The sequence below is a fragment of the Gavia stellata genome, chromosome 2 (assembly GCF_030936135.1).
Source record: "Gavia stellata isolate bGavSte3 chromosome 2, bGavSte3.hap2, whole genome shotgun sequence".
Taxonomy (NCBI): Eukaryota; Metazoa; Chordata; class Aves; order Gaviiformes; family Gaviidae; genus Gavia; species Gavia stellata.
This window is the reverse complement of record NC_082595.1, coordinates 91,974,040-91,987,012: the sequence shown is the minus strand read 5'-3', so window position 1 is coordinate 91,987,012 and position 12,973 is coordinate 91,974,040. Positions and strand designations below refer to the sequence as shown.

At 36.9% G+C, this 12,973-nt stretch overlaps 1 protein-coding gene across 1 annotated transcript in view; it reads right to left on the bottom strand.

Moving 5' to 3' along the window:
* The window catches only part of SNTG2 (syntrophin gamma 2), a 185,898-nt gene extending 173,456 nt beyond the window's left edge, over window positions 1-12,442 (bottom strand). Inside the window, exon 1 of the mRNA XM_059835573.1 lies at window positions 12,260-12,442. Within this exon, the coding sequence (XP_059691556.1) occupies window positions 12,260-12,442 (183 nt within the window). The remainder of the gene's footprint in view (window positions 1-12,259) is intronic.
* Window positions 12,443-12,973: the final 531 nt, after the last annotated feature.

The following is a 12,973-nucleotide window of genomic DNA, read 5'->3' as shown; positions in this document are numbered from 1 at the left end:
TTTTATAGCCTTTTCCAGTACAAAAACTAGGAGGTATCAAATGATACCATTAGGAACTAGGATCAGAACAAACAAAAAGAGGTGATTCTTTGTGCAATGTGTAGTAGAATCTAGAGTCTGGTGAGAAAAAAAGTCTGGATGTGGAAGTCTACATGTGTTCAAGGGGATATTTGACATCTAAAGCAAAAATAAATCTGTTAAGAGCTTATACAAAATTGCGTTTTGCTCAAGAAGGCACTGAATAACTTGGGGCAGGGAAAGTGTTGAGAAGAGTCACATATTCTTGCCTTGTTTGGCTTTTCTAGGGAAACATTAACAGCTGCTGTTAGAAAAAGGACAGTGGGCTCAGTAGATTTTAGGTCTGACTCAGTTCTGAACTTCTTATGACAAAATTTCATGACTACAAAATTTGGACAGAAACCCACACTAGCTTTGCAAGTAACTATGAAAGAAAATTCTACTGCAGAACTTCTTGCCAAACCTGAATTGCAGTATTGGTGGGAAAAACCCCTATCTTTTTGTGACATTAATGATAATGTCATGCACATATGCAGCTGAAAACCCAGTGTTTGTGTCTCAGTCAAACATACAATCAACTTATTTCACTTTTTAGCTGCCTGCAGGCTATTTTTCTTTTCAGACTAATTTATTTATGGTTTGAGGCTAAATGAGGCAGACATCTGTATCAGTTAAAAAAAAACTATGAAAAAAATACAGAGCTACAGTTGACTGTATGACGGCTGTGTAATTTTATTTCATTACAGGCAAGGAAAACTCTTTAGAAAGTGTTACTAATTATCAACCTGAACAGGAAAGCTGAAATTAATACTTTTCCTTGCTTTTTAACTAGCATTTTGTTTTGCTAATGGCATCCTTTAATAGTATCTACAGTTTATTAATACTCTTCATTCTGAAGGCTTCCAAAGTACTCGATGTGTATACTATAACTATCACTCATTCCAGTTGTGCTGCAAAGCAGAAGTTAAGTATGTACCTCCCATAGCACACCACATAATAGGCCTGTTTTGTTTTGTTTTCTGTTTCTAGGAGATTAGAGGAAGAATAAGTGCCCTGCATGAAACTTCACGGTACATTTAAATAGACAGAACGTAATTACTAAAACTGTAATTGGCCAGGATACCAACATGAAATATTCCTATCTTTGAGAACTTTTATTGTTGCAAGTTGTCAAGGATTTTATTATCTGTTTCTCAAAGCGATACTGGCTCTGTAATACCTACTGCTATGTTTAAGAATTGGGGTAACAATTTGGCCATGACATTCTCTAGCATCTAAGTGCTGAGAAAGTAATGCATTGACCAGTGTCAAACGTACCAGCAATGGAAAGACAAGGCAATTTACCCGCTAAGTGTTTGACAGGCCGTTTGATCTGCTTGTATGTCAAGCAGTTCTTTGAGTGGGTAGGCTGGCCGTCGCATTTGTACTTAGTCTACAGTGAAAGAATATGTATTTTGGAAATGTATTTTCTCTTTGAACAACAAATTGTAAACCTGAGAAGACCACTAAAATTTTCACTTTCGTAATGCTTTAAGTATTAAACAATATTCATATTGCCTAATCGCACATGTCTGAGTAAAACTTTTGTCTTGTTCTGATGCATGAAAACACTGGAGCATACAGCTGTTGACTGAACAAACTTGCATTAGTTCAAAGACAACCGAACTGCATTTAAGAAAGCAGCCTACTCGTTGTGAAAGACTAAGATTTACAGCCACTGAACTGCTAGCTAGGTACAAAATCAAAAGCAATTTTTAGGGATGAAATTTGCATAGCCGTAACAATGGAAGGATATAATTCAAATTTTGGGTTAGAAGTAATATTTAGGTGTGATCACACTGTCTTCCTCTCCATCACTATCACCCTCGTGGAGTAACGTTTACTGTGCAGGACGGCCAGAGCATGACCAGTGGATTTGTATCTCATCAAAGCATATAGCTCGGAAACAGGGGCTTTATTTCAAAACAGTATCATGTTCTATACACTGGGACAAATAACTGCACTGCAGACCAAGCTGTTAAAGATGTGAATAAGCAGAAAAGATTTTGCCCCAACTTCAGATGCTGATAGCCATAGTCAACAGATGAAAGCAGTGCAAATAATATATTCTTGAATTCAGCCTGCATCTTTTGCTTACATGTAGTTCCAATAAGGTGTTAGAAACCCAGGGAAAGCCAATTCCAGAAGAGTGCTGGACTGAAACAGCACATATAACTATATAGATGGGGGGAGGAGGGCCTTAAAAGGTCTCAGTCATCAATATTGAAATAAAGACGAGTGAGGCAGAAACTTTCAAGAACTCCAAGAATGATGCCAGGCAAGAATATATTGAAAAACAGATACAATACAAATTTTAAAACATGTAAGACACAGACATCATACAAAAGAACACCATGCAAACAAATGTATAGAGAAGAGACTGCTTGATAACAGGAGGTGTAATGCTGCTTATAACAGCTGCTAAGAATGATATAGCTGAAAAAAAATTCTGTAGTTTTAATAGTTCTCTAAATTACATTTGAAAGTTTTACTCATTTTGAAATTATATGGTCAAATACCCATCTTTTAGGTATGAGATATCTCTTGACATAGAAAACTTTCTAGATTCTTTTAAAACACAATGACTTAACAGAAAAGTTTATCTCTGGAAAGGTCTTTTATGTCTTGGTATTCATTCATATGAAGTGACATGACTGAAGCTTAATGGTCAACATGAGAAGGCAATTACAGTCCTTATTTTTGGTACTCGTTTTTAGCGAGATTTTAAATCCATCTCTCAATACCTATCCATTATGTCATTATTACCAGGTTGTTAAGACCTAGGACTGGCACTTGTGGTAAAGGATCTTTCATTAGGAAAAATATATATTTTTTTTTTATATATATATCTTAATGAACAAGGTACTAAAGGGATTTCAGAAGAAGATTTGGCTGGAAGCACTCCTCACTCATTGATATAAAAGGATATATTTGGAAAAAGATTTTATATGTACCATATTTCCCTTTTCTGTGCCAGTCTACATGAAAATATTAATGAATGCACATATTATTTCCAAACATCAAACTGAAGCATATGGTAGAAAATGCCAGAACACTTGGAACAACCCATCAGATTTTGCTGAAACTATTCTAAGAAACAAGCCCATTCACAATGGCTTAGAATAGCTTTGAAGTCAAAGATTACCAAGACTTTGATTTATTTTTATTCTTATTCCTTATACTTAATCAGCAAGTGTAAGACTGCTGTGCTGACTCTAGCAGTGTCCTCCTGGGCTGCCCCATTCCCCTGCCATGGGGCAGGGAGGTCGTGTGGGGAACCACTGCACTGGCTTCTCTCCTGGGTGGGCATCTCCCCCACTGTGGGACTTGGATGCCGAGTGACTTGCCAACATTACATATAGCCATGACTAAACATGTCTTGGTACCTGAGCCCATCTGGTCCCCATGCTCAAACAACAACAGACTATTACCTGAACAGGTAACAGACTATTCCTTAAGCAAGGCAAGGGGCTAAACAGGAAGACAGGAAAACGTGGGCAAAGAAATCATTCATTGCTGCACTGTTCAGAGTAGTTCAGAGTACATTTTTTGTTAGATAAACAAACTTTATTCCCACTACTACAGTTGCATCTGTCATTTATTGGAAAGAGTAGTCTCAAAAGGCCTCCTTACTTGCTGAAAGTAAGATGTCAAACTTACTACAGGTACTACATGGCAGGTTGACAACAGAAAACAAAAGCCAGTCTTAGGTAATGATGGCAATAACAGCAGAGCTTGCTACCCAGGCCCTTGGGAAACATGGAGGGGAAAGGAAGAAGCAAAACAAGAAAGTGCAATACGAAGAGTTAAAAGAGAAGCCTGTAACCTGTCCTGCATGGATGCAAGGGAATAAACAGTCTGATACCAGAAGGGCTAAGAGGATAAAGATAGATACTTAACATACCAGCCATATCTTATCTTCCTTTTCTTCAGCAACTCTTGAAGCTACGACAAGGAAGTTATGAGATAAAAAAATGATTGAAAAAACAGATCCTGTGAGAATGTGAGAGACCCAGTAAAATGTATCATAAAATGCAGATATCCTGCTGGATATTACATATCCAAAAAGAACAAAAGAGGATGCGGTGAAGAACAAGGATATGTGAAATCCTTCAGGAAGTCTCCTCCTCAAGATGAGGGGTTCCCATGATGAGGATTTTCTCAGCTCACACCCCCCACCTCTCCAGCTCCAGAGCTTCCTCAGCAAATTGTTCTGCATGTGTTTAACGTTCCACCAAGTACAGAGATTTCCACTTCTGCTCACACAACGCTCACTTCTCACTGACCGGCAGCGCACTTCCACCTTCCCAGTGGCTGCAGGTTGCAGTCCACCTTTTGCCTGACTCTCCTCCTAGAAATATGGATTTTAAACTACAGTAGGGGCTGCTCTTGCCAAAATTATTTCCAGATGGAATTCAGAAGAAACACCATACCAAGGTGAAAGAGCACACACAGCAGCCCTAATGAGAGATGGTGCTGGATTATGATTAATGACTGAGTCTAACAATATAGGCATCTACATGATAAGGCTAGAATCACATAGTCTTATGCTGATATATAAAGACACCACATGATGTATCATGCAGCACATCAGATGAACTGCAGGGCCATCACCTAGGAGTGGGACACAGATTCCTTTTTCCAGTACATGGCAGTCCAGGGTCAAAGAACACTTAGCTAGCTAGAAGTCAGAAAGCACTGAGTTTTGATCGCTTTCTTACTCACTATTGTTACTACTTATATATGTCCCACAGCCTTTCTTAAAAATGGTGAGTATACACAAATCTTAAGAAATCAGTGGAGCATGAAGAAAATGTAAATGTCACAGAGTTAGCCACTTTGGTCAGACTGAATGTGCCACGCCTGTGCATTTCCACAAGTCATTAATACTGACCTCTCAGGAACCACAACCACCAGAATCTTATAATTAACCAGGTAAACGGTCAAAGAATGCATTGAAAAATAATGTAACAGCTTTTCCGTAAAACTACATTGGGGGTGGGGTGTCAATCAAAGAACTTTATTACAAATAAGATTTGCTCTACTGCTGGTTATAACATGTCCTGCCTTCAGGAAAAGCTTTTTGCTCAGCAGGTGCCTGTATAAACTTTAGTCCCAAGTCTGTATAATTTTTAAGAGACTATTTTAGATTCTTCAAAATAGTTGCATCACTTAAAAAGACAGTTTAACTTGGAAAGTGGAATGAATTATGGAGACAATGGAAATGTAAGTAAAGAAACGTCAAGAAAGGGAGGAAAAGACACAAATTAGTCCTCCATGGCATCATGTGATGCCTCGTTCTCCACTTCCATGAGGAGGAGGCAAGATGTAAAGAGGAACACATAGACAGAAAGGAAAATATTATTTTAAATGGGGAAGAGAGTTTTGAAACTTAACTCCTTGCACTGCACAAGATTTCACCTATTCCCAAAAGGAACAGGAAGAATTCAGCTATAAAAATTGACTGAGGCATGCCAGTCACTGTTGAGTTTTGCATAGAGACAAAGCAGATCTTTCCACATGCTAGTGAAGATCTGGGACAGCTGCATTGAATCTTTACTAAATATGGTATAACAAGATAATTTTATTGGTTCATCTTATTATAACTGTTTCCACTATTGTAGATCAAAGTTTTTTTGGGGGGTTGTTTTTGTTTGTTTTTTTTTTTTTTTAAAGAGAGAAAAATGAAGTTACTCATTTTATTTTCAAAGCCTGCCAACCTAAAGGAGAATTATACAAAAAAGAATCAGATTGTTCTCATGGACGCACCCAAAAAAAAAAAAAAAGAAGAGGCAACAGTCACAACTTGCAGCAAAGGAAATTCCAGTTGAGCATAAAAATATGAAACAGTTTCACAGTGAAAGCAGTTAAACATTAGAAGAGGCTGCCCAGAGAGGTGGTAGGATCTCCATCCTTGGAGGTATTCTAAACGTGAATGGACAAAGCTCTCAGCAACTTGCCCAAACTTGGAAGCTCTCCCCACTTTGAGCGGTGGGTTCAATTAGATGACGTCGAGAGGTCCTTTCTAATCTAAATTATTCTATGATCTATTCTAGTAAAGATGACTGTGACAAACCCCACTGTAGTTTATTCTCCAGGGTGCGGTGGTCATATCAAATGTGTCTGAATGAAACACATTCAGTCTTGGTACGAGTTCACAAGAATCCTCAGGAACTCCTCCACTGAGTTGTAAGATGCTTAATTTGGGGCAGGAGTTTTCTTTGGCAAGTGGTATGAAAGAACCTGGGACTCAGACTGATGATACAGATTAAGTCTATGCAGATCATCTACAGATATGTATTTCCAGCGTTACTAACAACATATATAAGAACCTGTGGCAATATATGATTATACTTCTTTGTTTTCCCATTAAAAAGAAGCTGATTTCTTTCAAGTAAAAAGGCATCCTATAACAATGAATTATAGCTAAATCCTGCCAGAACACAGCTGTTCTTTATTTGAGTAATTTCACGTGCATTCACTTTGCGCAACATTTCATACGTTGGCTGGTGTGAAGACAAAGATGAACATTAAAGGTTGCACCCATCAATATCCCACATACCGTAACTGCAAAGGCTTATGCTTCGTCCGCAGTCAGATATTTTGCCCCCAAATGTTGAAGATTTTTAAACTGCTACTCAAGCTCCCACAATATACACTTCCAAATTACCAATCCTGACAGTCTGTCATGGCTCTGTGTATAATAGATTAATTGCAATTTTAATAAAGAACATATATGCCTCATTTACCATGAGTAACACCAACGTTGTGCTGCCTTTCTTTTCTGTCTTGTTGGTATGAATGCTTACCCTCAGCTGGACTCTTCCCATGTCTCAAGGGGAGATTATTTTTCAGGGAGATCCACAGTGGCCTTTGCATTCTTCTGTTCTGTACATTTATTGGCCTTTTTACTTAAGCTACTTACTCTTTTTATCTTCAGTAATAAAGGGTTTTTGTCATGCTGATGATTACTCATATTTATTATTTATTTTGTGATACAAACTTTTAACTGTTCTCAAAGTCACAGCAACACAAGCTTACGATCTTTCATAATAAAGATCTAAGGAATTACTTGACAGCTATCTTCCAAATATCTAGGTCAGTTTTCCAGAGCATGGAAAACAGATAACAAATGGTTAAATAACGTATCTTCTCCATACAAGTGATCTTAGTTTCAAAAGGAAGAGTCTTTCCTTAATCACCCACTTGAAGTTTCCAAAAAGATAGAAAATATTAATTATTAGCTTTTTTTAAAAGTAATTTTGGACTAAAATACCATACCAGCAATGGCAGAACAGTCACTGAGCAAACAGTAATTAGTAGTTCTCTAGACAGAAAATTCCTTGGGTTAAAAAAAAAATAACTTATAGTTTAATGCAGACTGTTCCCTAGAGGTGTGGTAAAATAACATTCTTCTCTGTCCTTATTAGCATCTGAGTTATAAAGAAAAAGTCATAGCAGTCTCATCAGGGATTTAAACAGTACTTTCAGGCACCGTTTCTATTTTTTGAATCAACAAAGCAACTAATCTTGCCATTTTTCTTCCCCATTCACCTACCTTGCTTCATTCTGATAAAGTCAAGCTAAGACACGGCTTGTGAAGCTGGACAATTGGGTACCCAGGATGCAAAGGTTTTTGTTATTCTAATTCTATTAGACTCACAGAAGCCTCAGAGGAGTCTTCTTCCAATCAAGATGCCAGGAGCCTGTATTAGAAACCTATTTGCCCGACCACTGACCAAGTCAAAGACAATTTAGCTCTGTGAGGACTGATTTTGACAAAAAGCCAGATGCATTTCTTTTCTTTTTCTTACTTTGCAAGTGGAATTAGCAGGAAAAAAAGATACAGAAATTTAATACAAAGTAAAAGAAAAAAAAAACCTTGCTCATGGGAAGAGGAGAGGCATAAAACTGTGGGCTGACAACAGGAGAAGGATGATCGCAATATACATGGAGGAAAAATAAAGAATATTAAAGGAGTGAGGCACTGTATGTAAGAAATTAACTTAAGCATGCAGAATGACAAAAAGTTAAAGTAAAATCATCCCATAATGAAGCATCAAGTATAAAAATGAATACCTCCCTGTTTCTCCTTTAACTGAAGATGGATCTCCCCTGTCTGTCATACAATTAATTCCCTTCTGTGAGTATTGTTAAACTTCAAATTTTTTGGGAAAAAAAATATTTTCTGATAAAAATACTTAGAAGATAGTGAAAAATGTCTACTTATTTTCAATACACCATTTCTGTCAATACCTTCATGCTTGGCTTCTATGAGCACACACCTATTCTGATACACCCATACATTCTCCTTTTTCTTACGAATCGGAACACCCCAAACATAATACTACACCATGAAGACTTGCTTAGAATGCTTAGATTTGCCAAGTCTTAAGTTCTGAAATACATCTTGGTGGAAAGATCGCATGTTTAATCACAGAAATACAAAACATATAAATATTATATATAGTTACATATAAATTATTTTAATACATGTAATAGTATATAATAAAACACTGGAAAATATTGTTTCCCACAATGGTTCCACTTCCATAAGGATTTTTACAAATACTTAAAAGCCATCTTGTCTACCGTGAAAAATGAGAAAACTAAGGAAACGAAGCAGTTGCCTTTACATTATTTCTTCTGCACACAACTTGAATTTCACAAACCATGTTCTTCTCTCTCATTACTCTACATCCAAGTTCAAGATAGCAAGAACTAGTGAAGTGGGCTGAACTGCCATTAAATTACAGAAAGCCAGCTCTACAATTTCTCATCAAATGTGAAGTTTTCTGAGTGCTTAAAAGTAGCACCTAAATGAATGAAAGACGGCAAAATATGAAACAAGAATAGATCTAGGTGATGGTAGTAAAAGGTATTTTATAGTGAGAGCCTTTTATCCTTGGGAATAATCTCTATTGCTGAAAGTCCAACCCAGGACAGCAGCACTAGAGATCACTGATGTCTTTGCTAGTCCTCACTGTAGCACTCAGAACTGGCCAGGACTAGCAGAGCTAATTACGCACAGCTGCAAATCCTGTCCTCAGTATTCCTCAGGATCAACGAACCTGCCAGAAAGACAGGCTGGAAGCAAATGCATTCCACGAACAGGCTGGAGAGCAAAGTATTACCACAAGTAGACACAGAACTTTCTTTTTCAGTATTTTTCCATTCGCATATCCCATCGAAGAAGAAAAGTTACTCTAAAAGCAAAAGATTTTTTTCCCCTCCTACATGTTTGTGGTGACTACAGAAAGAAGGCAAACAAGTTATTTCTATTTTTTTTGCAAATTAACTACTTTGATGAATGGCCCTGTGTAAAATAAAGATTAACTATGAATACCTGAGAAAGAAAAAGTATAGAAAGAAGGAAAATAAATCAGTAAGACAATGTGATTGTTTATGACTGCTATAGAATTGTCTTTCAGGTTACAATTTTCTATTACTATTTTGAATCATACAGCAAAGGGATGAAAATTATTTTCTTGAACCACTTGAAAAGTAAAGCATTATCTCTTTGGAATTTATCTTGTGTAGCTGTAAATGTAAAACTTCAGAATTACCAAAACCAGTGCTAGAGAACTACCAGCTATTTCAGCCTGATTTCAAATTCTTTTTTTGAGCTCCTATATGCTAGCAATTTATACACTGAAAAAAAGATAGTATTCATCTTCATGTTACACTCGACTGGCCTTTATATTAAACGCTAGTGTTCCAAAAGCTTTCATGTGGTTCAAAGTATAACACAGAAGAAGCAAATATTGCCATGAAGTCACAGTTTAGTCCATTTTTCTCATTAGAGTTTGACAACAGAAGCCCAGGAAGATTGAAGATAACACTTCCAGAAAGGGACATCTTGTGGAGATTTTGCAAGGGACACAGAAAAACAAGAGATCAGAGCCTTAAAATTTAGTTTTCAGAGTCTTCACCGAGAAAACTTAAGGAAAATAAGGAGAGAACATTAACAATGTTTTCCAGGAAAGGTCAGCTTGGAAGGACTGCCCACACTATCAAGAATATGAGGTGGGAGAAATCCCTTCTGAATGGATTTCATACCTAGAGCCTCATAATATTTTGCAACTCAAAGCTAAATTAACATCTGAATTATACTTGAAATTCCCTCGCTTCTACACATTAATGCTACTTCTATAACCTGGAAAAACTGTCTCCATTTGATACAGTCCCAGGAGTCACTCCTCTTCAGGCTTACCCACTGTGTAATCATTACTGGTCATGAAATACAACCAAGGAACTTCGGCTTATTTTATCTGCAGTGGCTGCATATCCGAGTTCTGCCTCCTCTGCAGGGACTCTTACTTTCCAGAATTTCTTTCAAAATCCAGCTCCTCAAGCATTTTCAGAGATTGTCTTTCCGCCCTGTCTTCCACCAGGAAATAATATTTAGGATACCCATAAAATGCAGGACTAAAATGCATCAAAATCAAAATAAACCGAAATCTTGATATTAAAAGGAAGAGGCAGTCCTGGTGGGTTGTTTAGGGTGTTTTTTTGTACTGCTTTAGTTTTGGGTTTGAGGGGACAGAAGGGTTCGGTTTTTTGGGTGAGGTTTTTAGTTTTGCTTTTGGGTGGTGTTTTTTTTGTTTTTTTTTTTTCCTTTCTTGAGTGATCAAAGAGTGATGATCACTACATATATAGATTTGATACAACACTTTCTCAGATGCAGCCAGCCTGTGCTGATTCAATCAAGAAGTAATCGGGGACTAGGTCGGATAGAATTTTGATTATTTTTCTATGAAAGTTTATATACAAGGCATATAAGACCATTGAGTCTAAAGCAATCATGTATACCTATATGCACAGACACCATATATTGTAGTCACATGATATTTTACTATGACGCTTGCAACCACAGTTTCCATACAACTTATCAGCACTACCAGCAATGCCTGCAGTTTAAAAGCTGCAGTTTTTCATGCTTCTCAGTGAAGGAGAAAGTAGATGCAAGCTGATGATTTTTGACTGAGGCTTCTATTTATTTCAGCAAACCAACCAGAAACAGACTTGCCTTTCACTTCACTGAGTGGCCTCCCACTAGCTGCCAACTGATGCAACCTTTTTGAACATTTTTAAGAGCAAGTCATGTTCCACAGAGTTCCATGGACAAGCTTTGAAACCAGTACATGATGTTTCTAACTACTAAAAGCTATTTCAAATTATTTTTTGTGTGATATTAAACAATTTATATAAATATTTACTATGGCAGGAATGAAACATTTTCATGTTATATAAGCAGACTCACTCTCTCTGACATAACTCTACTATATACTTTTTTGGATCCTAATTTTTAGCAGAGTATCACAAACTCACTCAATGTCCCCTAGTGCCAGATTTTATGTTTATATGACACGGGCAATACAGCAAGCAGACAGAAAGGCTCCCCTTGGCCCTCTCTGAGGAGGCTGCCATGAATTGCTCACTCTAGCAAATGCCAGCACAGTTCATGAAATTTATTTTACTCAGTAAAATTTGGGATGCCTACACTTAGTTTTAAGAGCAACACTGTTTATATGAGGAAATAAAATACACTATTTGGGGACGTCCATAACCTGCTGTACTGCTTATGTAAAATGCCACCAGTTTTCCTAGTGACATTATTAAACAGTGATACAGAAGATTCCTCTACAGCTTAGGGACACCACATGTTTTGAAAAAGCAGCATAACTGAATTTTGGGGGAAAAAAGCACCACATACATGCTGGCACTGATTAAGCTCCATCTGTGACTGAAAGAGAATTAAAGTGAAATAAGCGTCTGTCACGTGTTCTCTCAGCCAGCTCTGTGCCCTTGAACAGACATCCTGTCAATACTTGATACACAAATGAAGAAAACTCTGGTGTATTAGTTTACTCTTAAAACGATTTCAATTGGAAATGCTTTTTTCTTTCCCCTTCATTTAATGGCCTAACAATATTTGCTGAAAGAATGCTGTAACCTCAGTATTCATAGACATTTTCTCTCCTGTTAAGGTTACATATGTCAGAATAAAGGACATATAGCACTGGCCAAAAAAAAAGTTTTTATATGCAAGAATGTAAGTATGCACAAAAACCCCAACAACTGAACATTACATTTATTTCTATTACCCAATAAAATCGCTTGCACTCCAATACCATAAATTGATCTCTGCAGAAGACGTTAAAGTGCACAGTTGAAAGCACAGAGATATAGAAGCACTTACATTTGCACTGTGATCACTTCCACTAACACAGACGACATCTTGTTTTTGAATTGTTAATAACTCTTTTGTAAGCTTCAGGCGGATGTCATAAGCATTTTCGGATACTTCATCATACAACAATGCAATACCAGTTTTAGTCTGCGAAAGCAAGGCACAGAAACAAAAATTTAAGAATATGAACATTTCATAATGATAAATAACAACCTCTATCCCATTCAATACATAAAATGCATATAAATGAGCACTGTTTACAGAAAAAGGAAAACTGGTCTGTTTTCAGTCTTCAAATGAATTGGACATAAAAAGTGTCTTCTCTACTGTAAAATATGGGCTAAATGGTCTTTGAAGTAGACATGAATATGTAAAATAAATAAATAATTTTCTCCATTGTACTGCTCCACAAAGGAGTGTTGCCATTGAATTATGTCCTATTTTTTAATTGTACAACTTCTTATGAAACTGTATTAGTCACAGATAGGTATGTACAAATGTATGTGAACACATTTTCCAGTTTCAGCAAGAAGTGGGGAAGTGCAATGTTGTTCCTGACTTACAAATGTTCTTCCACTGTGTCAGAAAAGGACCTGTACCCTTCATAAATGTTGCCCTTAATATATAGACTTCTATGACAGTAGAAAACTATGTTTTCACATTGTAAAGCACACAAATAAATACAGGTGTTACAGAATTTCTATTTGTTTAGGTGAAGATGGA